Here is a 26,786-nt window from a genome sequence, read left to right on the forward strand (position 1 = left end):
AAAGAGAGAGAGAGAGAGAGAGAGAGAGAGAGAATGTTGAAGTAGAGAAGGTTCAAACACACACACACACACACACACACACACACACACACACACACACACACACAGATAATGTTGAATGAAGAGGAGGGACACACTCACACACACACACACACACACACACACAGAGGGAGAGGGAGAGAGAGTAACCTCGGCTGTGGAGAGAAGAAAGTGAAAGTGGAGGAGACCTGCCTCCCTCACCTCACCAGACGAGTACCTCCAACCCCCCCCCCCTCCGCGACCTCTCCCTCTCTCTCCCTTCGTACCCCATCACTCCATACTCCATTTTTCTCTCCCTCTCTTCCTTCATACTCCTCTCCTTCTCACTCTTTCTTCCTTCATACTTCTCTCTCTCTCTCTCTCTCTCTCTCTCTCTCTCTCTCTCTCTCTCTCTCTCTCTCTCTCTCTCTCCAGCAATTAGCATATTTCTGTTAATGTTAAGGCCAGAGTATAGAAAGGTCTGTATGCTCTGTGTATCCGTGTAACTCGCCATCCCTCCACATTTTCCCTCCCCTCCACTTTTTTCTCTCCATCCCTCCACATTTTCTCTCCCCTCCACTCTTTTCTCTCCACCTTTCCACGTCTTCGCTCCACTCGTTTCCCTCCACCCCTCCCCATTTTTCTCTCCACCTTCCTCGTTTTCTCTCCACTCAGTATTTTCCACCACTTCTCTCCACATTTTCTCTCCGCCCCTCCACATTTTCTCTCCATCCCTCCAGATTTTCTCTCCATCCCTCCAGTTCCTCCACCTGGCGAAAGGGTCTGAGTGGAGAAAGTGGAGTTTCAGTACGGGTTTTAAGATTCAGGAGAAGGTGCAAGACTCTCTCTCTCTCTCTCTCTCTCTCTCTCTCTCTCCTACACACACACACACACACACACACACACACACACACACACACACACACACACACACACACACACACACACACACACACACACACACACACACACACACACCTCCCTTATACTCGTCGGGCAAAGAGGGTCCCTAACATCACTTCCTTAGCGATTTATTTTTGGAAGCAGGAGGTTAATATCCTATTGTACGTTGTTTATGCAGAGTATGGCCATGTTAGAAAGATTAACATAACACAGTACAAGACAGTAAGGTGTAATAAATAAATCGCGTAGGGAAAGATGTTAGGGACCATTTATAGTCAACGAGAAGACGAACCCTTATATCTGAAAGGAATCACCTCTGAGGCAAATAGCATGGCGTGGCCGGAGGAGGAGTATAAAAGAAGATAGTTTGATGTAGGACTTAGAGACTACCCAGATATGCAGACAGGCGAGTATCTCTTAGCAGGATGTAGGTAGTTTGATCTCACCTCACCCCGACCAAAAATGCGACCAGATCCGAGCAAAATGTGCGAGAAAGTTGATATAGCGAGTGAGGTGGCCGTGCTGGTGTGGGTGTTGTGGGGGTGGGGGTGAATACCAAGTGAGTTTTCAGGACCAGAGCCGCTAGAGATGGGAACAGGGGAAAGCAGAGAGAAGGGGAATTATGTGTGTGTTTGAGGGGGATGGTAGAAAGATGTGGTAATGATGGTGGTGGTTGTGGTGGTGGTGGTAGTAATGCTGATGTTTTCATTCTTGTCTCATTAAATTTTAGCTTCAGACCAACACATATACCATTGCCAAGTGGATGCAAGTTTTAAAGGTCGGTTTGTGTGTCTGCCTTTCAGTGTTGGATAGTGGGAGGAAGTTGTGTTTATTTTACGCTAGTGACATCACCACACCACTCCCTTACCTGACCTCTTCCTCTCCCTCTCCTTCTCCCCTCCTCTCTCCCTCTCCTATCTCCCTCTCCCCTTCTCCTCTTCCTTCTCCCTCCCTCCTCCTTCCCTCTCCCCTTCAATCCTTCCTTCCACGCCTCCTTCCTCCCACTCCATCTTTCCATTCGCTTCTTTCCACTCCCTGTCTCCTCATTTTCCTCCTCCTCACTCTCTCGCTTCCTTTCTTTCCCCAATCCCTCTCCTCCGCCGCCATCTTTACTGTATCTTCGGCTCACAATCAAGTAGGAGCAGAGGTTTATTCGGCAACATCCTTGACATCATTCGTGGTACTTCCTCGGTATGGCTCGTAAAACCTTTTGAGGTACAACTTGTCCACGTAACTTTTTCATACCCTGTCTTTCCACCCCCTCTCACTTTTTTCCTTTGTCTCCCCCCTCCCCCCTCCTTCCTCTCTCTCTCTCTCTCTCTCTCTCTCCACTTTTTCTCTTCACTTCTCATTTCCTCCACACCCACTCCCCTGCCGCTCCCACCCTTCCACCCACCTTACCTACATCCACTGAATCTGTTAGAGAGAGAGAGAGAGAGAGAGAGAGAGAGGGAGAGAGAGAGAGAGAGAGAGAGAGAGAGAGAATCGCAAGAAGAAAGGTCAGAATATTAAATAAAAGGGCATAAGACTAAATGAGAGAGAGAGAGAGAGAGAGAGAGAGAATGAAAGTCAAGGTTCAGGTCGGGAGGAAATTGTCTTCTGGGTCCCCGTTAGATCAGTAATTCCCCACTTTCCTCTCTCTCTCTCTCTCTCTCTCTCTCTCTCTCTCTCTCTCTCTCTCTCTCTCTCTCTCATACCACACATTTCATTCCTTCATGCCTTTCCGCGCACTGCCACTCCTTGCATGATGTTTGCGTACACGTGCACATATTTACACACACACACACACACACACACACACACACACACACACACACATTCATGGACATATAAATGATTACGCATGCAAAGCCATACACAAAAACATAGATACAGACAGACAGACAAACACATACATACAGACACAGACAGACAGACAGACATATACGCACATACATAACCCGTTTTTTCTGCGGCCTGTTGATAACGAGTTCATTTGTCCTAACACACACACACACACACACACACACACACACACACACACCACTTCTATATAGAGATGATACGCTTTAGTTTACAACATATAATTACAAAATAGGCATCATTCTGTATTATATCTTTGTAACTCCAGCACTATGTTACAGCTAAACGAGGATGCAGGTAAGTGTGATTATTATTATTATTATTATTATTATTATTATTATTATTTTTATGTGTATGCCATTTTGCTGATTTACTTTAGCGTTTAACATATAATATTTTCACACCTATTTTGAATCTCATCCTTCTCTTCATTTTTGTTATTATTTTTTTTATATATATGACAAGACACGAATTTTGACCTGTGGTAAAATTCCTGTGGTATTTAAAAGATCTTATATTTTTACACCTGAAAATAATTACTGTTATTTTCATTTATTCATTTATTTTTTATTTCTTTATGACACTGTGAGACTTAGCAATGTTGACTGTTTCTCAAGATATACGTAATTTCCTTTCAACTGTTTCCAACGCATTATTTCCACGGTTAACGACAAAAATATTAAAAAAGTATATATATTATTCAACTTAACCTGAACGATATTTTTCCACAAAGTTTAGTGTGTCTGGATATTTTTGAGAAACGAAAATTTGTGTCGGTTATTTTTTTTTAGTGGGGGACGAAATCGAATAAATCACATGGTTTCAAAAGCAGAGCGTAGTATTCCAAAATTTTCGTTCTTTGATGCATAATATTATAAGGTTTTCAAAGTACTTCGCCCTGTCTCAAAATGTTAAGCACACTGTCTTGATTATATTTGTTGTTGACCCTACTCTCTCTCTCTCTCTCTCTCTCTCTCTCTCTCTCTGATGCTTGTAAATAACCTAGTGCTGTTACTAATTGTTACTAAATTGGCTATTAATCCCAGAAGAATTAATCCATGTAATAGTCATACATACGCATCGTCACTCCTTTATTTTCATCTTATTAATGTACATAAGTGACTCTCTTTTCCTGCATTATTTCTCAGTCCACAATCTCCATCCACTGATGTATTTGCATGAAGGGTTAATATAATCTCATTTACACACACACACACCACATAACTTTTCTCCATTGTTCAGAGTACATATACCTGTCACATCCCTAATACATATCACAACACATACCGTATACCTCCTCTCCCTCATACATAGCACATACACAACACATATACCTCTCTGCCTAACACATCACAACATGCATTCCTCTCCTATCACATGCCTAACACATATCACAACACACATCTTGTCCCTTATCACATACTTAACACATCACAACACGCATTCCTCACCCCTCACATGCCTAACACCTATCACCTCTCCCGTATCACACACCACACATATCACACCCACAAAAACAGCCATACACCCCTGTCAGATGAAACCAGTAATCTCTGTTATCTGCACTGGCTGGGTTTCTTATCGCCTGGCTTAACGTAGTGGGGATACAGCAAGCCTCTCACTGCTGGCTTATAACAGGGGGATGAGGGCTTGTGGTGGTTGCAGATTGTGGTTGTGAGTGGTGGTTGCGGTGTTAGTGGTTGTTGGTTGTACTGGCTGGATGGTGGTAGTGAGTGAGATGGTTTTAGTATACAAGAAGCTGTAAATCTTAGCAACCAGAAGACGTCATTTGTATATTGTTTTACACTAGACAGTTTTACTCGGTAAAGAGAATACTTTGGGTGGAAGGGTTACAAACAGCAAGCCTTAAAGTTTATTGTTGCTGCAACTTCTACTTAACCTTGCAGCAATATTCAACTATGCATGCAACACGTCAGCTTTTACTGTGTCTCTGCAACATTTCGGGCAACACTGATTCTAACTGAAGCAACAACAGCTTAAATTTGCAAGACCATTCGGCTCTGCATGCCTCACCTCAACTTCTAATTTAGTGATACCATACAATCTCGCTAACTCTGCAATATTTCTGCAACGCCTCTACTAACTACCATGTAAGACGATTCAGTGCATGTAACACCTCAATCTCCTTTGCTCGGGTATTGATGCAGTTACGCGAATATTTCAACATTTCGGATGCGTCACTACTAACTACTGCAACATTTTAACCGTGCATGATGATACGCCTGCATGCCTCCTTCGTTTTACCTGAACTACTTTACTGGGTTATATACGTAGCTACACTATCCCTGCAACAATTCTGCAACACCACTACTCACAGCTGCAACCACCTAACTTTGGACTCACCTTCGCATCGCTTTACTACTCTTCGGTAATTTATGCAGTAAAGTTAATACTGCAGCTTCTAGGAGACGCCATTACTAATCACTGCAACAGCCTAACTTTGCAAGATGAGTGGGCCGTGCATGCCTCCTCTCAGCTACACCAACTCACTGCATGTTGACTTCTAGCTGGGTGAAAAGGAACAACGTAACTGAGGCCCAGTGACAACCACCATCGCTCATTCTGACATCAGTTTCTTCCTCCTGTCCTTCGATTTTAACGTCAGCTTCTCGACCAGTAATCCTGACATCAAAATTCTCTCAGTCTCCAATTCTATATATCGATCTTGACGTCACCTTGTTGAACATCAGCTATGACTTCAAAATTCTGTGGTCCCTCAAGTGTGTCTTCAACTTCCTAATCATCGATTATGACATCATCTTCGACTGTCAGTTCTTACATCAACTTACAGAATATCAATTCTGACATCAACCTTCTCTCCCTCCCTGAAGGCTTCGCTACGACGGGCAGACCAACACGGAAATCCTCACACAGCAGCAACGCAGCAGCAGGCGTCAGGAGGAGCAGGTCCTTCCAGGTGGGCACGCCGTGGGAGGAGGATCGTACGGAACGTGAGGAACGAGAGGGAGGGGACATGGAACGTGAGGAGGAGGACAGGGGAGGAACGGGAGGAAAGAACGGGCTCTCGGGACAAGTGGCTAGATATGTGAAGGAACTGGAGAAGGGCATTCAGTTGACGGTGCAGAATATGATGCCACGGAAGGGGGGTTTGGACCACACGAAGCCCCCACAGAGTCCCGCTAAGGAGTCCAAGAGGAGCCAGAGTTCAGACAGACTTGCTAGGGAGCGGCTCCCCCCTAGTTCCCCCTGTGATTCAAGTCGCCACTCAGATACGGGGCATTCAGACCACTCTTCACATAGGCACTCAGACCACTCGTCCACCCATAGACAGTCAGATCATTTTTCCTCGAGACAGTCAGACGGTTTTTCATCTAGACAGTCAGACAATTTTTCCTCCAAGCAGTCAGACCACTCCTCGCATAGACATTCAGACCATTCTTCCATCAGACCATCAGACCATACCTCACACAGACCAGATCTCTCCTCTCGTAGACAGTCAGACCACTCATTAGACCATTCGTCCATAAGACCCGCCTCCATCACGCCCCACAGACCGTCCTCCAGTTCCCCCCACATACCCTCAGACCTCTTGTCCTCCCACAGACTAACAGAAGGGGGGAACTCCTCAAAATCTTCCTTAGGAAATCTCACAAAGTCTCCCCACAGACACTCCGCCTCCGCCACCTCTCTCAGACACCCAGACGCTCCGCCACACAAGTCAGACACATCAGACATCGTGCTGGATGCTGGCAAGATCCACCCAGAGGGGGACGATTACAAGCTTGTGTTCATCAGTTCGGACTCTTCTAAGGACTCTGAGCTGAATTCCTCTATCGATTCCGACACGTCAGGTTGGCCGTCTCGCCGTGTGTCCAGCACCAGCGCCATTAATGACTCCGACATTGCTGGCTTCATTGATGACAGTGATTGGGATTATTATGAGTCTAGATCTCAGGCTGGGCGGCGGAGAGGGGTGGGCGCCCCCCCTCGTTTGACGGGCCCCGTACGTGTGGATGCGTGCGTCATGACGGAGGGGGACTACCTTAGCGACGCGTCTGATGACAGCGAGGTGGAGCTGACGCAGGTGTCTGACGCACCGGCCTCCCCGTCACACCTGCGCCATGACAGCGGCGTCAGCACGGAGAGCCCCGAGGCTGATGATGGAGGGTCGCCGCCCCCGCCCCGCCCCACCGCACCCCTGCTGCTGCCCCTGGCTGCCATGGACACGCAGGAAATCCACGCTATGCTGCGCCAGACGGAGGCTGTGCAGGCAGAGGCCCAGGCGCTGCAGGCGGCGCTGATGGGTGCCTTCACTCCTCCGGCCTCCATTCCCGCCTGGCTGCGGCGCGGCCCCCAACCCCGCAGCCCCGCCGACAGGACACCTAACGATGAGTCATGCCGTGACTCGACCAGGCCCGCACCCCGTGACTCCCCGGCCCTGCGACAGTACCGTGAGAGGGTGCTGACAGAGATACAGAACTATTATGGCGTAAACCCCAGCCCCGCCCCGGGCCCCGTACGCCATGCTAGGAACATCCCAGCCCCCACCGCCACCCCGCCGCTATCTGGCTTATCATATCAGCGGCGGGGCAGGGCGGGCAGGCAGGCAGGCCGGGGCAGCGCCAGTACCAAGGTGACGCCCGTAGCAAAGACAACGACACAGTACTGGACGCCGCCTCCCTCCACACGCAGACTTAGCAAGGATATTTGTATACAGACCGACCCAGAACCAGCTGATCTCACCAGCGGGGGCGAAGACCCCCCCACCCCGGATACCCCAAACCCACCCAAGCCCCCTCCCAGGCTGCCATCAACACCCCTGAGCCACACCAAGGCCCGTGCCTCAAGTTTGGAGGCGTTGTTGCAAGGAGAACCGACAGGCAGGCAAAAGTACCCCGGGGCCCGAGGTAGAGGTGGCCGAGGTGTTGGTGGGGGTAGGGGCAAGGAGGGAGAGGGGGGAGAGCAGCCCCCCCACCTGCCGCTCCCCCCCTCCTTCCACCTGCACCTCACGCTCAGCCGGGAACCCTCAGTCGCACACCCGTCCGACTCGGAGACGGATGAAAGACTGGCGGAGGTCAGTTCCTGCGTCAGTAGTGAGCTCGGGGGGGACTCTGCTAGTGACTTTGAGTACAAGGACGACCTAAGTGAGTGCGTGAGGGGCGTGGAGGGTCAGTTGAGTGCGGGGAGAGTGCGTGGAGACGATGCTAAGAAGGAGAGTTTGTGTGTGAGACGGGAGGGTAGGCTAGACCAGCATGGCGGCCCAGGTAGGGGGAAGAGGGAGGAGGTCCAAGGGTCCCCCCCCAGCATAGTTGCCGCCGCCACGCACCTCCCTTCAGCCCTCACCAGCCCGCACCAGCCCTCCTCAAGCCCTCAAAATCAGCCCAAGCCCAGGAGGACCATGAGTGTCCCACGCCCCCACGCCCACGCCCCCACCTCTCAGGATTCAGGTGATGTCGATGAACCTGTGAGAGTTATCCAGGAATCCTCGTCCTCACCTCGCCCAGTCTCGCCTTCGTCCTCGAGCTCCTCCTCCTCCTCCAAGTCCCACTCCTCCATGGAATCGGGGACCAGCGAGGGCGAGGACACGGACGAGGACGCACACGCCTCGGGGAGTTACAACATCACCCTAGACGACGAGGGCAAATGCGAGACCGAGACCATACCGAACTTAGTTGAGGATGGTGATGATGACGATGGTGAGTGTGCTAGTGCCTCGTCCTCGTCCTCGCATGCCAGTGATACAGACGAGGACACCCATGTTAGTAAAGAGTACAGTCTCGCGAGGTCGGACTCGAGTGATTCGGGCAAGTCAGAAGGTGAGGAGGAAAGTGATGGTGGGAGTGTGGGTGAGGTGGAAAATGAAGATAGTGAGGCAATAACAGAATTAGACGATACTAAAAAAGAGGAAACAATAGAAATGGGAGAGGAGGAAAAAGTGGAAAGAGAGGAGGAAAAAGTGGAAAGAGAGGAAGTGGAGGAGACGCTAAAAGAGGAGGAGGAGGAGGAGGAGGAGGAAAAGGAAATGACAGAAGCCACGGGGGAAACGGAAGTGGAGGAAAGTCTAGAAAACTCAGAGAATAAAGTAAAAGACGTCACAGATGATAATGAAAGTAGAGACAGTGAAATAGTAATGATAGAAGATTTACTAGACGGTGGAATAGAGGTAGTGGAAGCAGTTAACACCTCCATTGATGTGGAGGTGGATGGTGAAGTGGAAGAGGACGAACAGCTGACGGTAGAAGCAGTGAACCCGCAACTTCTTGAGGCTAAGAGAAATGACGAGGAAGTGAAAGAAGAAAAGGAGGAGGAGGAGGAGGAAAGGGAGAGTGGTGATCAGGCGAATGAGTGTGAGGGTAAAGATAACGTCGGTGTGCTAAGAGAGGATAGTAATGATGGTGATGATAAGGGAAGTGAAGCAACAGGGGTGATAATAGAGAAAGAAAAAAGTGATGAAGATGAAAGTGAGGGTGAAGTAGTGAGCGGTGGAGAGGTGGAGGAAATTGCTGGAGAGAAGGGAGAGATTGATGGAGGGGTGGAGATCAGTGGTGGGGATGCTGGGGATAGAAAATCTTCCACTCTTACGACAGATGCAGAGAAAGTGATCGCGGAGAGAACTAGTGAAGGTGAGGGTGATGAAAATGAGGCAGAGTGTGATGATAGTGAGATGGCGAAAGGTGAGGAATGTGATGATGTAAGGGTTAAAACAGGGGATGATGTAAAGAATGAGGAAAGTGAAACGAGTAATGAAAAAGTTGTTGAGGGTGAGGATAGTGAAGCAAAGGATGGAGTAAATAAGGTAGATGATGAAAACCTAGAGGAGGAAATTAATGAGGAAAGGAATGAAAATGATGTAGAGAGCTTGGAAAATGATAATGAAGTAAGTAGTGAAAATAATGATGTAAGTGGGGAAATTATTGAGGATATTAAAACGGAAGTTGAAGAAAATGAGGGAAGTAGTGAGGCGAGAGGAGGAGGAGGTGAGGAGAGGCTTGGAGATACCGAAGTGGCGGGAGAAGTGAGTGAGGTAATGGAAGAGGAGAAAGATGGAGATAAGGAGATGAGGAGAGAAGACGGGAAGATGAAAGAGGAGTTGAGTGGAGAGGCAGATGAGTTAAAAGAAGTGAATGAGGTGGAAAGAGAGAGAAAAGGAGAGTTAGATGAAGAGGTAGATCAGATAGAGGTTGGAGGTGAAGAGGGAGGTGAAATGAATAATGTTGGAGGTGAAGAGGGAGGTGAAATAAATGGAGTAGGAGGTAAAGAGAGTGAGGTTGGAGGTGAAGGAGGTAAAATGAGCGAGGTGGGTGGAGGAAGTGTGGCTGACTCAGAGGTCGACTACACAGCACCAGTACCCCCGCCCCAGGCACTCGACGTGGCCACACCTGTCGACACCACCACACCTGCCCACACCTCCACCACCACACCTATCGAGACCTCCACCACACCTGACGAGGTCACTACCACACTTCACGGAACCACACCTGTCGACACCACCTCCACTACACCTTCAGAGGCCTCCATCACACCTGTTGATGCAGTTATTGAGGAAGCAGCCTTGCAGTCCACACCTGTCGACGAGATCACAGCTGTTAAATCAGATGGCACACCTGAAGACGAGGCACCTTCCATTGAGACAACGGCCATTAAAGCAAGCACCACACCTGCGCCAGAGTTGACACCTGTCCCATCACTGCCTGAGAATGCTGACTCCCAAGGCCCACCAGTCCATGAGGAAGAAGATAGAGAGGGATTGCCGAAGGACATTGAGGATAAGATTGATGGAGTAGTGGATGAGGAGAGCGGAGAAGGCATATCAATGGAAGTGGATGATAAATTGGACGAAGTGGATGGAAAAGAAGACAGTGAAAGTGGAAAGGAGGATGGAGAAGAAGTCAATGAGAGTGAAAAAGAGGAATGCGATGAAGGGGATGGGAAAGATGAGAAATACGATGACGACGATGAAAGGGGAGTGGGCAGTGAGAGTGGGGAGGGGAGCAGTACCCATGGAGAAAGTGAGGCTGGGGAGGAAAGCCAGGGGGTGATGGGGAGGGGGAAGGGGATGGGAAAGGCAGCTGGTACGAGAGTTGACGCCGCCGGAAGTCAGCAAGTGGAACACGGCGGCCACACGGCAGTTACTCTTGGCGCCATAGTGAGTGCGCACGCGTCTGACACCGCTCCGGACCACCATAGCCAGACCACACAGACCAAGCAGTCCACACAGCCCAGCCACCCCTCGGACACCAGCCCATCTCAGTCCTCACACACTAGCCCGTCCACACAACCCAGACAGTCCGGAAACATCAACCAGGTCGCAAATACCAGGCAGTACACACACACCAGCCCATCCACCCAGCCCTCAGATACCACCCAGTCTTCATCCACACCCACAGCCCAGTCCACACCCACCGCCCTACCTCAGGACGTGGCCAGCTCGCCCCGTCTCGATCTCACAGAGGGCGGTGAGTGTGGTGGGGTGAGGGAGGGCGGTGGTGGTGGTGGCGGCGAGGGAGAGAGTAGTGAATCGGGCCATTCTAGTGTTGGCGAGAGCGAGGACGAGGCCGACGCTAACGGCAATGTGGTGAAAATATCTGTGACAGAGGGTGAGGAGGGGACTGGTGGCGTCAGCATAGTGGGCACTGAGGGCAGGGGGCAAGAGGTGACAAGATTTGCCGTGAGACGTGTTAGGTCCCCAGTTGTGTCTCGTCACACACCCCTCGTCCCCTCACGTCGTGCCAAGAGATCGTCCTCGTCCGACGGCTTGTCCTCGTCCTCAGACATCGAGAGATCCGACGCCGACGCCAGCGACTCGGCCGACACGGTGGTGGAAGGAGGGAAGCTGCACGCGGAGTTACGTCGTTTTGCCCTGCAGCAGCGACGCCGGGACCACGACGACAAGGCCAGGGACTCCGACGGGCCGTCCTCAGCTGACTCGGTGCTGCATGGGGCTGACAGCGAGTCCCAGTGCTCTGACAACAGCGAGGAAGGGAACCTGGTGTCAATTGTGTCGGTCGGGGATGAGGAAGACCACAGCACCCGCCTGGCCTCTGGCAGGATCTACATCAGGTCAGACTCCACCGATTCAGACGTGCAGATCAAACCCACCTGTATTGTGGTGACGGGATCATCAGGGGTAGAGTCAGGGGAAGATATAGATGCTGAAGGTAACAAGATCGAACGTAACAGCATCAAGAATGAAGGCAACGACGTGACCATCCTGGAGGTGACGAGTGATGTCCGCCACGTGATGTCCGTGCACGTCACGAGTCCGGACTCTTCCCGCAGCGCCTCACCAGCACGTCGGAGCCACCAGGTCAGCGAGTTGCAGTCCATGATCCTCACCACCAGGGAGCGCCAGCAGCAGTTCCGTCGCTCCCCTACTGAAATGCGGGAGTCTTCCTCGAGTCTGGCTAAGTATTTCACCCTCACCCTCGGCACTGAGTCTCCCCACGCCCCTCGTAGGCTAAACAAGACTCCGGAAATAAGGAGGCGAAAAGTGGACCGACCAGAGGCTGCTGAGTCTCCTGCCACCCCGAGTCCAACCAGTCCAGCTCGTACTCCAGACCATTCCGAGGGTGACCTGTTGGCCTATGAAGAGCAGCATGGCATTGACATCGAGGAGGAGTACAACCAGCCTCAGGAGTTTGACTCTTGGGAGGATGGGGACAGGACCATCGGCTTCCCTGAGGAGGCAGTGTTCGAAGAAGAAGTGTCCTTTGAGGAGAACAATCAGAGCTTTGTGGAGAGCGAGGGGTTCGAGGCCGAGGATGTGTATACTGAACACGAGGTGGAGGGTCAGTTTGACTCCATTGAGGACGGTGAATCCAACTACAGTGAATCCAATTACAGTGAATCCTCTGGTGATGAAGGATGTGACAGGGAGGAGGAACTCAGAGGTTACTGCAACCGTGCAATTGATTTCACCTTGCATACCATCATTGAAGAGAGCTGTGAGGAGAGTGACTATGAGAGGAAGCCCAAGGAGGAGGATGGGGCCAAGGCCGACCCGTCTGAGCTGGAGAAATACTTTTACTTCGGCTTAGGCAACGGTCCAGCTGATCCTAAGAGATTTGCCAATGAGGAGAGTGAATACAGTGACACGTTTTCTGAAACCTCGAGCTCTATCTTTAGTGAGGGAGTGGATATTGATCCTCACGAAGAAGAAATGGACCCAGCTGAACTGGCATCCTCGAGGTTGGAGAAATACTTCCTTACGGGTTTCATGTTTGAGCGCCAGCCTTCTATCAGGTCTGTGGGGGAGGACTCAGAGCTTCACACGGACGAGAGTGGGTCTGTTGGCAGTGACTCTGAAGGTTCCCCCAGCCCAGAACAGCCTCGCAAGAAGCTGGTTCGGCGCCCAAAGGGGTCTCGGCCTGGGGTAGCTAACAGGTGCTTAATGCAGAGTGGGGAAAGGTACGATAGGGCCCCAAGTGACGGCTCGCATCACTCCGAAGGGGATGATGTGGATAGAACGCTAGTTAGCGGGGAGGACGAAGCGTCAACTGAGTCTGAGGAAACAGCTTTTGACAAGGGTGATGGCCAGTTTGACACCATAAAGAGGAGGAAAAAGAAGAAAAACTCAGGTGACTACTCAGACAAGAAGTCAGACAGTGACAAGAGCGAGCTGAAGACAGTAGAGCAGCAGCAGCAGCATGACGTGGACCACCGAGATGACCTCACGGATCTCAAGCATTGTGAGGCACTTAAATCACTCATGCACGAGGGGGAGAAAGTCACCAAACGGGTCACTATTGAGTGTGATAAAGACGCCAAAGACAGAGGTGACGAAAAGCTGGAGAAAGAGGGTGACCTAGCAGACAGAAAGTATCAAAGTCGAGACAGTGGGTTTATTGGTAGTTCTGATGACCTACTGAAAGACAAGCCAGAAGATTCCTCCAAAGACCAGAAGGCCCGCTTATCCTCAGAATCCAGCGTTGAGGATGGGGAAGGCACCTCAAAACGACCTGACACCTCCAAGGATGAAGCTAGTAAAAATGAGGAGAACAAGAGCGATTCCTTCGACAACGATAGCAATAATAATAAATCTGAGAGTGAGGGCAGGAGTAGCGGGGATGGCAAGGTGTCCAGATCAAGCACTGGATCCTCTGTCGACTTGCCACCTTTCTGCCCAGACAAGGTTCGGAGCAAGATCTGCAGGAAAGACTCATTCAACAACTGGAGTTCTGACGAGGAGACCAACATGATGATGAACAAGATGAGGGCGTTCTTCAAGACCATGATCTCAAACACCCGTGATGCTCCCAAGGGCCAGAGGGTTAAGCCGCCCCAGCTGGTAGCATTTGAGGCGAAATTAACCAACCTTATGAAGACCGTGCCAGGTATTAATGACGACCAGGTGAAGGAAATTGTGGAATACCTAAGTTCAGAGGATACGTGGAGTGATTCCTATGATTCGTCTGACTATACCAGCAGTGATTTGGAGGGAGCTTATGCCTTGCTGGACCAGGCTGACCCGGAGATGAGGAGTGACCTGCAGGAACAGATATCTGCCTCATGTCAACAGATTATCCAGAAGTTTGACCAAAGCCGCGAGCCCAGTGATACCGACAGTGCCCACTCGTTGTTTGGTGGTCGGGCATGTTCAGAGAGCTCCGAGGATGCGTCTCCCTCCAGCAAGGACACTGTGTTCATGTACCAGCGCCTCATGTCGTCCATATCACGCCTCAAACCTGATAGTGATAGAGGGAGTGTGGGTTCAGGGTCACAGGGCGCATCACCCCCCCTGCTGGCTAAGGTCATGCACCATATAGGCAACCGTCTGGTGGCTCTCATGCACGAGGTGTCAGGTGGTAGTGAGAATGGGGATGATGATTCTCTCAGTGGTGGGCCGCCCGTCACGTCCAGTCCTAAAGTCCCACTCTTCCTCCCTAGAAAGCACAAATCCGTCGACTCCATCTCATTTGAGGAGAAGAGTTCCCTGACCAGTACCAGCTTCGAGTCAGAGGACAGTCCAACAGATACCGAGCAGTCCCCAGAGTCAGACCCAGGCACACCCAAGGCCCGCAGTAGGCGCCAGGCACAGGGCGGACCTCTGTCCATTATCAGTGAACGCTCGTCTGCAGAAGACTTTACCTCCCTGGAGAGTCAACGTACAGTGTTTGCCTCTCACGACTCCCCAAGACATCAGACTAGACTAGACTCAGCCAAGCCTCAGCACAGCGCAGGTTCTGAGAGGAGTCTTGTGGAACGAGGGGTGACGAATATCCAGTACTTTGTGACGGAGGGAAGTAATAATGAAGTGGAGGTGTGGCAGAGCGTGACTATAGATGAGGATAAGTTCGACGCCCGTGAGCACCATGGGGTCCCTCGTGCCCGCCGTAGTGCTCGCCGTCAGGAGGCAAGGAAAGCTAAGAGCCACATGAGTCTAGAGAAAATCCACCAGGAGGAAGTGAAGGCGGCGACAGGAGAACGATCAGAGTCTCTGGGTGATCTTCTAGATAGGGTTCGGTCCTCCGAGTTCTCCAGTAGTTATGAACAGTTAGATTCAGACTCCACACTCAAGGCCTCTGATTCCCTTGATCGTCACATAGGCAGCTCCTCCTCCAACATCCGCCTCAACGCCTCGAGTCGCGGGTCCCTCACCACCAGTAGCCGAGGTAGTCTGGCGGCGTCTAGTCGTGGCTCCCTAAACGCTGGCTCCCGTGGCTCCCTCCAAGGCTCCTCCGGGCCTGAGGAGGAGGAGGAGAAAAAGCCCAAAAAGCTTAACTTCTTCCGGTACGCCCGCCGGTCGTCCATGCCGGATACGAGTAAGGATAGGATGTCCCCTGAAGTGCGCTCCACCACACTACCTCGCTCCAACCCCACCCAGGTCGCCTCCACAGCATCCCTCCCACGATCTCAGTTCCTCAACAAGACGCCCCCATCCACCTCAACAGCATTTCACTCCACCTCCTCGCCTCTCTACTCCTCCACCCTGTCCTCCCCGCCCTCCGCGCTAGAGAGGGCGGTGGGAGTGAGCAGCAGCAGCATCACGGGCGGGCCTCGTTCCGCTCGGTACCACGCCCCCGGGTACCGCCCCCCGCCCGCCTCCGGCACGCCCAAACGCACAGTCTCTACGCCGGGCCTCTCGTCGTTCAGGAAGGAGTCGGTCACCAGCTGGACACATCAAGGTAGGTTATCAGTTATCAGTTACCCTTTATTTATTTCCTGGATGTTATTCCTTACTTATAACTTCCCCTGTTCTTTATTCCCAGGCTGTTATTCACACTCTTTTCGTATTAGTTATGGAATTGTTTATTGGTGCACGATCTGTTGCTGGTTCTCGTACATTTATTTATACGTTCGTAATGTTGGATGTACTAGTAGTGGTATATAAAGAGCTGTTTGCCATATATTGATGAAGAGGAGGAGGATGGTAGTGGTATTGGTGGTGGTGGTGATAATGATGATGATGGTGGTGTAGGTGGTGGTAATGATGGCAGTCGCGGTGGTGATGATGCTTGTTATGATGTAGGCAGTGGCAGTGATGATGATGATGATGGTAGTGCTGGTAGTTGTGGTGATGGTGATGGTCGTACTAGTGATGTTAGTGATGATGGTGGTCGTACTAGTGATGATACTGATGATGGTGGTCGTTCTAGTGATGATGATGGCGTTAGAACTAAAAATAAGATGGATCTCAGTGAATGAATGACAAGAATGAACTGGCAGATCTGAACTTTCACTAGCATGTCAAGACGCCCCGTAGTGAATGCTGAACTGAGTGAAAGTAGAGTAGAAGAGGTGGTGAAAAGGTGTGTGTGTGTGTGTGTGTGTGTGTGTGTGTGTGTGTGTGTGTGACAGAGAGGGTGAGAAAGTAAACAAAAATAAATTAGAAGGACGTTTAGGGAGAGAGACAAAAGAGGCAAGATAAGGAGAGAGAGAGAGAGAGAGAGAGAGAGAGAGAGAGAGAGAGAGAGAGATTCCCTTAACCGTTGTTATGCTTTCGTCTGCAGTTTCATTTTATTACTCCAACCCCCCCCCCTCTCTCTCTCTCTCTCTCTCTCTCTCTCTCTCAGTGAAAGTTGGTGCTCAAGGCGGACGCGAGTGTAGAGTTTCCCAGCCAGCTACGGACACACACACACACACAAAAAAAAAAAAATGATGAGTGAAGTCATAGTCCGTTCATTTTAACTTAGCGGGGATTTTCGCATATTTTTTTCAAGGTATTTTCCGTAATTTAATGGCAAAAAAAAAAAAAAAAAAAAAAGCAATACTGCGACTAAACCTCCATCTTTTTCACATCTATGCTGGCAATCGTGTAACTAATCCCTTATCAAGGCCACACTAAGCTTATCTCATTCACACACACACACACACACACACACACACACACACACACACACACACACACACACACAGACTAAAGGCTCTCCATTCATTCCTTAAGCTTCCTTACTTTATTCACAGGCTCCTTTCCCCGTCTCTCTCTCTCTCTCTCTCTCTCTCTCTCTCTCTCTCTCTCTCTCTCTCTCTCTCTCTCTCACTATACGCGCGTGTGACTCATAGAGGGAGTTAGCGGGGATTTCACCTCATTTATCAGGTATACTCAGGGTCGGAGAGAGAGAGAGAGAGAGAGAGAGAGAGAGCGAGAGAGAGAGAGGGAGCGAGGGAGGGAGGGAGAGGGGGGCAGCCTATGAATAAAGCGAGGAAGCTTATGGAATGAATGGAGAGAGAGACTTGAGTTTGTGTACATAGAAGCTGTGTGTGTGTGTGTGTGTGTGTGTGTGTGTGTGTGTGTGTGTGTGTGTGTGTGTGTTTGAATGAGAGATAAGCTTAGTGTGGACTTGACAGGAATTTGTTGCGCGCATGTATGTGAAGAAGATAAGATTGGTGTGTGTGTGCGTGTATGTTATAAAAGCAGTGTGTGTGTGTGTGTGTGTGTATGAATTAAATAAGGTTAGTGACTATGTATGTGAAAAAACCATTCGTGCGTGTAAGAAGGATATGTGTGTGTGTGTGTGTGTGTGTGTGTGTGTGTGTGTGAGAGAGAGAGAGAGAGAGATGAGTATGAGAGTAAATGTGTTTGTGTGCGAGAAAGTCTGAGATGGGAGAAGTGCGTTTACTTTAAGCATGAAAGTGAGTGAGGAATGTTACCAGAGAGAGAGAGAGAGAGAGAGAGCTTTGTTTGGCTTTGGTCAGCTGTTCCGTCATACTGCCTCCCTCCCCCCTTTTTCCCTTTCCTCCTTTTTGCACCTCTTCCTCTCGTTCCTCCCTACATCCACCCCTCCCCCTTTCATCACCCTCCTCCTTTCCCTCTTGTCTTTCCTCTACTCCCCCCTCTCTCCCTCTCCCTATCCCCCCCTGTTTCACTCCTCTGGCTTATCACTTTCCCCTCCTCCTCCCTCCCCCTCACCCTATTTCTTTACTCTCTCCTCACAGCCACCAGCTCCCTCCCTCATTCATATCGCCTCCCTGCTTCCCCTTCCCTCTGCTCCTCTCCTTACCCTCCTCTCTCTCTTACCAGCTCCTCTTATCTCCTCACCTTTCCTTCCCCCCCCCCCAAGTTTGTATCTTAGGGTGATAATAATAAAAGTGATAATAGTGATGATGATGATGATATTTTTGCGTCCCGGGCACCCCATTGTTATGTATGGAACTACAGTAGATGATGATGATGATGATATGCCCATCCAATTTAGAATATTGTGAAGCTGTGGAGTGATGGTGATGATGATGGAATGTGGGTGGTGCGAGAGAGAGAGAGAGAGAGAGAGAGAGACTAGTTTTTATCCTGTTCATTATTTACTAAGAATGTTGAATTTGTGTATTTATATAACTTGTTTTGACGTCATTCTTACTGTTAGTGGTAGGTGTGGAGAGAGAGAGAGAGAGAGAGAGAGAGAGAGACAGACAGACAGACAGACAGACAGATATACAGAAATTTCGCATGGCAGGATAATAACAACAACAGTATTAACATTTTTTCCGTAGGGTGTTTATGAGACAGACAGACAGGTAAGGAACGAAAAGAGAAGATTAGACAGACAGACAGGGAACGAAAAGAGAAGACAGACACTCAGACAGACAGACAGAGACATAAATTACACACGACACACCATACTAACACCGAGAAAAACCCTCCACATTTTTCTCCCCTGGTTAATTCTGATTGTTAACCTTCGAGCTCTGAGTTGATGTTGAATTTAATGTTAACCTTGTGAGGCAGTAAAGTGTTTTATAACGGTAGGTTGGGTTGACAATACACCCAAGATATCAAGGTTTTGCTGTCTTGTCTGTCTGTCTATCTATTCATCTGTCTGTCTGCCTACCTATCTGTCTATCTATCTATCTGTCTTTCCATATATCTGTGTCGGTCCATCTTTATCGATCTTTATACTTACCTGTTTATTTGTCTGTATATCGGTGTCTGTCCGTCTGTTTCTACACACACACACACACACACACACACACTAGTATAATTATACATTTGAAATTATGTATATGTATGTATGCCTGTCTCTCTTTTACGATCTGCATTGAGTTATATGAAACAGTAGGGTTATTCCTGTATCTATCACTCTTTCTGTCTATCTGTCTGCCCCTATTTTTACATTAGCGTGTAATTGATAAGGTCAGTGAATTATTCCAAGACTATATCTATTTATCTAACTGTCTGTCTATCTGTCTATCAACCTGTGTGCTCTAAACCCATTGCACCTACTCATCCATTTTGACTTTACGAAGACTCCAAATCCATCTATTTATATCTATCTATTTAATTTTGAGTGTGCGTCAGGCGTCCAAACTATGTACTGAATCCAAAATTATGAACAAAAATACCCGGGAGGAATACCGGTGAGGAATACAAAAGAGATGGTGATGAGGCCAAACATGGACCTTGAAGGGTCTCTCTCTCTCTCTCTCTCTCTCTCTCTCTCTCTCTCTCTCTCTCTCTCTCTCTCTCTCTCTCTCTCTCGTAATTAAGGGAGGAAATTGACCTTGGATGTTTTCTCGAGGTACTAGGAGGCACCCTTCTTCGTTGGAGCCATCTTCGTTGCTTTAATGTAATAGTTCCAGCATCAAGGTAGTTGTTTGTGTGTGTGTGTGTGTGTGTGTGTGTGTGTGTGTGTGTGTGTGTGTGTGTGTGTGTGTGAGAGGCAAATGAGAGGGGAAGGGGGTCTTGCGGGTGAGGGGAAGAGGATTAGCAAGGGGGGGGGATAGGTGAGGGGAGGGGGACGATGTGTATAGGAAGCAGGGTTGGGGGCGTGTGGAGGGGAGGTGGGTGTTTGGGGAGGAGGATGGGGTAGGTGAAGGAAAGATGGAGGTGTGAGTAGGAGGCAGAGATGAGGGGGAGGGGGAGAGGTGGGGTGCGGTGTTTGTGGTGGGGTGATGAGGATGGGGCGCCTGAATGCTGGTAGAGACTGTGACTGGAATGCGAGAGTGTTTGTGGGGCGTGCCAGAAGATGCTTAGGATTGCTCTGTGCTTTTTATGTCTGTCTAACTATGATTTTCTTTAATAGATAACTCCTCTCTTTTTTCATCAGTGTATCATAAGTTTCTCTCTCTCTCTCTCTCTCTCTCTCTCTCTCTCTCTCTCTCTCTCTCTCTCTCTCTCTCTCTCTCTCTCTACATCATCCTTTTCTGTCGTAACATTCCTGAGCCGAAACCAACCTTCCCACTTAGCTCTCTCAGTGCCGGGAATCTGGTTGAAAGACAATCTGGTGTGTGTGTGTGTGTGTGTGTGTGTGTGTGTGTGTGTGTCATGTCCCCTTCTCTCACGTCTCTGAGATTTGCTCGCTCATACCGGTATATATCTTTCTTGTATTTATATTTTTCTTGGAGACCCTCTTTATTTTCTTCCTTTTGCCTCCATTACTTTCTTTCCCAGTCTCTCCTCTCCTGTTATTCTCTCCTCTCCACGTATACCCTATTCTCCTGCTTCCCTTTGACGTCATCCTACCGTCAGTGAAAAGAGAAGAAAAGAGAGAAGAGAGGAGAAGAAAAGAGAGCAGGGGGGGTAGGGGAGGGTCGCCTAGCGGGACCTGAGACACACACACACACACACACACACACACACACACACACACACACACACACACACACACACACACACACACACACACACACACACACACACACACACACACACACACACACACACACACACACACGTCACTTAAAAACAGCTCATTTATTTATTTATATTTTTAGCTCGTACTGTGTGCTACGTTTTTTCATACACTCTTCGTTCTTGTTTCCAGTGTTTTTTTTTTTCTTCTCTTCCTGGATTTGTTTTTTTATTATTATTTTTTTTTAAATATATTTTTCTCTATTGTGGGAAAAAGAGAGGGCAATTTCTGACTCTTTATTTCTTTGGTTATTTTACATTTAGTTTTTTTTTTTTTTTTGGTTTAATGATGGTTTTGTTTTTTTCTTTCATTGCTTTTTTTTTTTTTTCTTCATTACATGCCGTATTTTTGTTCATTATTTTTTGCTTCATTCTATTTTATATCGTGTGTCATTTTTCTTTTTTATGGTTCATTTAGCTTCTGTTTTTCATTTACATCGTTGGAATTGGCTTTTAGAATGAGCAACTCTCTGGCTCTTTCTCTGTTTATCCATCTGTCTGTCTGTCTCCTTTTCCTTCTCCTCCTCCTCCTCCTCCTTCACCTTCCCCTTCCCTTCCCCGTCCCATCTGTCTATGTACCTGTCTGTCTCTCCCTCTCCCTTTCTCTCTCACCTTTCCCTTCCCTTCCTCGTCCCATCTATCAGTGTACCTGTCTGTCTCTCCCTCTCCCTTTCTCTCTCACCTTTCCCTTCCCTTCCTCGTCGCATCTATCAGTGTACCTGTCTGTCTCTCCCTCTCCCTTTCTCTCTCACCTTTCCCTTCCCTTCCTCGTCCCATCTATCAGTGTACCTGTCTGTCTTCCTCTCCCAATGCCTCTCCCTCTCCCCATGGACCCAGACACAGACACGAGCCAAGATAGAGTCGCTCACCCACATATCAACAAGAAGGCAAAGTTGAGAGCATTTATATTAAGATTAAATTCTCCTCATTCCGCCTTCACCCTCCTTATTATTTAATTTATTTCGCTTATTCCTTCGTCTGTGCATTATTTTTATTCTTTATTTTTATTTTTATTATTATTATTATTGCGTTTTTTCGCCATTTTCATTTCATTTGCATTTCCCTCTCTCGCTTCAATAATTTTCATTAATTCTCTTTCGTTGTTATATATTTTTCTTATTCCCTGCTTTCTTCAATTTTCCTTTTTCCCCATTCGTCTTGGATTTTCTGCGTTATTTCCTTCCTTCGTTATTTTCTTCCTTCGTTATTTAATTTCTTCGTTATTACCTTCCTTCGTTATTTTCTTCCTTCGTTATTTAATTTTTTCGTTATTACCTTCCTTCGTTATTTCCTTCCTTTGTTATTTCCTTCCTTCGTTATTTTCTTCCATCGTTATTTTCTTCCTTCGTTATTTCCTTCCTTCGTTATTACCTTCCTTCATTATTACTTTCCTTCATTATTACTTTCCTTCGTTATTTCCTTCCTTTGTTATTTCCTTCCTTCGTTATTTTCTTCCTTCGTTATTTTCTTCCTTCGTTATTTCCTTCCTTCGTTATTACCTTCCTTCATTATTACTTTCCTTCGTTATTTCCTTCCTTCGTTATTTCCTTCCTTCGGTATTACCTTCCGTCGTTATTAATTTCCCTCGTTATTTCCGTCCACCATTATGACCATTCTTTGTTATTTCCTTCCTTCGTTATTTCCTTCCTTCGATATTTCCTTCCCTCGTTATTTTCTTCCTTTGTTATTTCCATCCTTCTTTTTATTTATCCTTGGTTATTATCATTCGTTATTTCCTTCATCCGTTATTTTTACACTACTGGAAAATAAAAATATAGAATAAAATAAAGAGTGAAGGAATGGAGGAATGAAGGACTGTGAAGGAAAGAAGGGATTTGGGAAGGATGTAGAAATGTGGAAAAAAGGAGGGAGGGATAATGAAGGAGAGGGAGGAAAAATAAGAAAATAAGCTTGTTAGGAGAGAGAGAGAGAGAGAGAGAGAGAGAGAGAGAGAGAGAGAGAGAGAGAGAGAGAGAGAGAGAGAGAGAGAAATGAGAGGACATAAGAAAGGGGAAAGGGCAGACAAACAGAATATTCCCTGTGTGTGTGTGTGTGTGTCTGTGTGTGTCTGTGTGTGTGTGTGTTTCTCCTGTAGTTGTCTTTCTTGTTTTGACATCTCGATCGCTTATGACAATCAGTTGGAGTGGGAGTCACAGTGATTTGTGTAAGGTAATTTTTAACTTTTTTTCTTAATTGAGAGAGAGAGAGAGAGAGAGAGAGACTGCCTGTATGTATGTATGTGGGTCACACTGCCTGCCTTCAGTCATTGCATCCCTTCTCTCTCTCTCTCTCTCTCTCTCTCTCTCTCTCTCTCTCTCTCTCTCTCTCTCTCTCTCTCTCTCTCTCTCTCGCTGATATTAGCCTCTTTATATTCTCACCGCGTTTCTTCTCCCTCTCCCCCTCCACCTCCCCTCCCTCCTGCCTCTCTCCCTCCAGCCTCTCTCCCTCCCTTCTCCCTATATATTTTCTCTCCCTATATCCTTTTATATTATATTTATTACTCCTAGAACCCCTATAATATAATATCATCTTATATTAGTTATACTTTTTCTCTTGTCAAACTGTTTCTCATAAGTTACCCCTCGTTGTGATGTTAATTGTAATGTTTAAATTTTTCTTACCTACGTGTATTTCCTGCTGTTCTGCCTATCTACTTACCTACCTCCTTCGTATCTACTTACTATCCTTCCTATGTTCCTACCTGCTATCCTGCCTACCTACTTACCTATTCTACTAGCTGTCCTTCCTCCTGCTTATTAGCCTACCTACCTCTGCCTTCCTGTCTGTATTCCTTTTGTCTGCCTACCTACGTACCTACATATCTTCCTATATAGTACCTCAGTATTTACCTGTTCTCCCTACTTCCCGGCCTACCTACCTACACTTCTGCCTACGGACAAACCCATATACATAGAACCTACTTACCTACCTACTTGCCTGCTTACTCATCACATAGTTGGCCTACCCACTTCCTACCTACGTACATACTTACCTACTTACTTACCATATTAGTGTTTGCTGCCTCTCTGCTTGTTCATTTTTCTTCAACTTACCTGCCTACCTACCTGCCTTCATTCATTCATTCATTCATTCATTCATTCCTTTCTTCCCTTCTCTCTTCCTTCCTTCCTTCATTCATGCATTCATTCATTCATTCGTTCATTTATTTATTCATTCATTCATTTATTCTTGTCTTCCTTCCTTCCTCCCTTTCTTCTTTCCTTCCTACCTACCTTTCTGCCTACCTACTTACCTGCCTACCTACCTACCTACCTACCTACCTACTTTCCTTCCTGCCTGCCTATCTGTTCACCAATAATAAGCATACTCGTAATCTCATGCTCTAGTTCTCTCTCTCTCTCTCTCTCTCTCTCTCTCTCTCTCTCTCTCTCTCTCTCTCTCTCTCTCTCTCTCTCTCTCTCTCTCTCTCTCTCTCAATCAAGATATCTTTTCATATGATTTGACCATGTTAGTACACTATTTTTTTGTGCCCATTTATAGTTATTTATATCTATCTATCTGCCTTTATATCTATTTATATCTATTTATCTACATCTATCTGTTTAAATCTATCTATCATTCCATTTTTCCTTCATATCTGCAAATACAGTGATAGATAAATAAGTATAGATAGATAGATATACTGTTAGTCTATTTAGCTCTGTCAACGCACTCCCACCCACATTTATGTCGATGTCCGTTATATCGATCGACAGGTGTGTGTGTGTGTGTGTGTGTGTGTGTGTATCTGTAATTGTGTGTGTGCCTGTGTATATCCATGTATGTATGTGTGCCTGTGTACGTGTGTAGGTATGAAGCCTTACCTGCACCGTACCTTCTATAAACCGGAAGTCCTGTCTTTCCCTCGTAACTACTGATATCAACTTAGTAAATATCCTCCTTATTATTACTATTATTTTTATTTATCAGACCAAGAGATGATAAGTGATAGATAAACCTAGAAATAGCATAAATAGATAGATGGATAGATAGATAAATAGATAGGTTGATAGATAGACATTAGATTACCCACTCCTGTTCATTGAAGTGAGGGAGAGAAGCGGAGTTGAACGGTGGAGAGAGAGAGAGAGAGAGAGAGAGAGAGAGAGAGAGAGAGAGAGAGAGAGAGTCTGCTTATGTATGTGAAAGCGAAGAAGAGTTGGCAAGTGCGAGAGAGAGAGTGCGTGTGCGTGTGTGTGTGTCATTGAGTGTGGGAAAAACGGTGTATGTGCGTGCGTTAGTGCGTACAGAAAGGTCATGTAAGTATGTGTGTGCTTTTGAGTTCATGTGTTTATGTATGTTTGATGTATGTAAATATGTGTGATTCTTAATGTGTGTGCGTGATTGTGTGTATGTGTCTGCTTTTGAGATGTATACACTTTGTCTAATGTGTGTGTGTGTGTAGATCAAGGTGTGCGTAATCTTATCTGTTTACGGACGTGTGCGTCTGTATATGGATGTTCGTGTGTATGTGTGTGTATGTGTAGGTATGTGCATGATTCAAAGTGCTTGGGAGCCACTTCATGTAGGTCTAAGTATGTGTACCGTGCATCTGTGTGCGTATGTGTGTGTCTGTCTGTGTGCGTAGGTGTATGTGTATTTTTTAACGCTTCTGTGCATATGAGTGTACATTTATGTGCGTGGGTTTCTGGATGTCTTGAAGTGTGTACGTATGTGTGCGCGTTGGTGTGTTTATGTGTGCGTGCATTGATGTGGATCTGACTGTGTATGTGTCTGTGTGCACGCGTGTGTGGATTGTTCAGCTTTGAGAAAGTGTTGTGAACCGGAACCTTGGAGGAAAGAGAGGGAGGGAGGGAGGAAAGGTGGAGAGGAGGGAGGGAGGGAGGGAGGAGGAGGAGGGGGAGAAGGAGGAGCAGGGGGGAAGAGGGAGTAGGAGGGAGACAGGAAGAGGGGGAGGGGCAGCAAAAACGTGGAGAAGGGAAGGAGGAAGAGGGGATAGGAGGAGGGGAAGAGGGAATAAGATTGGGAGGAGGGAGCAGGAGGGAGGTAGGAACAGGGGGAGAGGGAGGAAAGATGGAGAAGAGGGAGGGACGAAGGCGAGAGAAAAAGAGTAGGGAGGAACAGAGATGGAGAGACAGAGGAGAGAGAGACAGATGGAGGTAATGAGGAGAGGTTAAAAGTTAGGAGGGAGAGAGAAGAGATAAGAGGGAGTAAGGGATGTGAATGAGAAGCAGGGAGAAGAAAGAAAACAAGATGAGGGAGAGAATGTGAGAGAGGGAGGGAGAGAGACGAAAAAATAAGGGAGAGGAAAGAGATTGAGACAGGGAGGGGAAGGAAGAGAGAGGGGGGGAGGGGAGGGAGAGGATTAATGAAGATGGGAGTAGCGATTATAAAAATGAGAGAGAGAGAGAGAGAGAGAGAGAGAGAGAATGGAAAATGCGGAAAATATCATTATACAGGTTAAGATTATAAGGTGGTGGTGGTGGTGATGATGATGATGATGATTATTATTATTATTATTATTTACTACTCCTACTGCTACTACTACTACTACTACTACTAATCATCATCATCATCATCATCATCATTATCACTCACTAAAGTATGGCTTAGTCGAGTCTCACGAGTCATTTATCTTTCTTATCTATGTTAACAGTTGAGTTTTATCAGTGTAATGCCTCTCTCTCTCTCTCTCTCTCTCTCTCTCTCTCTCTCTCTCTCTCATCACCTGCCTTCCTTTTTCCTTCTCTCCCTCCCTCCCTCCCTCCCTCCCTTCACACCTGCCTGTCTGTCTCTCCATCCAGGTGTTTGCATCCCTTGTCTTTGTCCCTCCCTCTTTCCCTCCCTTTCTCTCACCCTCCCTCCCCATCTGCCTACCTGAGAGAGAGAGAGGAGGGAGGGGGGGGGAGAGAGGGAGTATTTGTGGAGGGGGGGAAAGGGAAAAGGGGATTAGGAAATGTGAGGGAAAGGTAGGGGAGGGGGAAGAGGGAGGAGAAATGGGAGAGAGAGGAAGATT

The 26,786-nt window shown here is 47.7% G+C and overlaps 1 protein-coding gene across 1 annotated transcript in view; it reads left to right on the forward strand.

Moving 5' to 3' along the window:
- Window positions 1–26,786, forward strand: part of LOC145416727 (uncharacterized) — a 118,252-nt gene that overhangs the window by 24,529 nt on the left and 66,937 nt on the right. The window contains exons 6-12 of the mRNA XM_080285656.1: window positions 3,045–3,060; window positions 5,557–6,107; window positions 6,468–8,612; window positions 9,333–9,622; window positions 10,196–10,550; window positions 10,893–15,880; window positions 25,641–25,682. Of these exons, the coding sequence (XP_080141782.1) occupies window positions 3,045–3,060; window positions 5,557–6,107; window positions 6,468–8,612; window positions 9,333–9,622; window positions 10,196–10,550; window positions 10,893–15,880; window positions 25,641–25,682 (8,387 nt within the window). The remainder of the gene's footprint in view (window positions 1–3,044; window positions 3,061–5,556; window positions 6,108–6,467; window positions 8,613–9,332; window positions 9,623–10,195; window positions 10,551–10,892; window positions 15,881–25,640; window positions 25,683–26,786) is intronic.

Source organism: Coenobita brevimanus, chromosome 107 (assembly GCF_032717465.1).
Source record: "Coenobita brevimanus isolate Jiangsu-jjx chromosome 107, ASM3271746v2, whole genome shotgun sequence".
In the NCBI taxonomy this organism is placed as follows: Eukaryota; Metazoa; Arthropoda; class Malacostraca; order Decapoda; family Coenobitidae; genus Coenobita; species Coenobita brevimanus.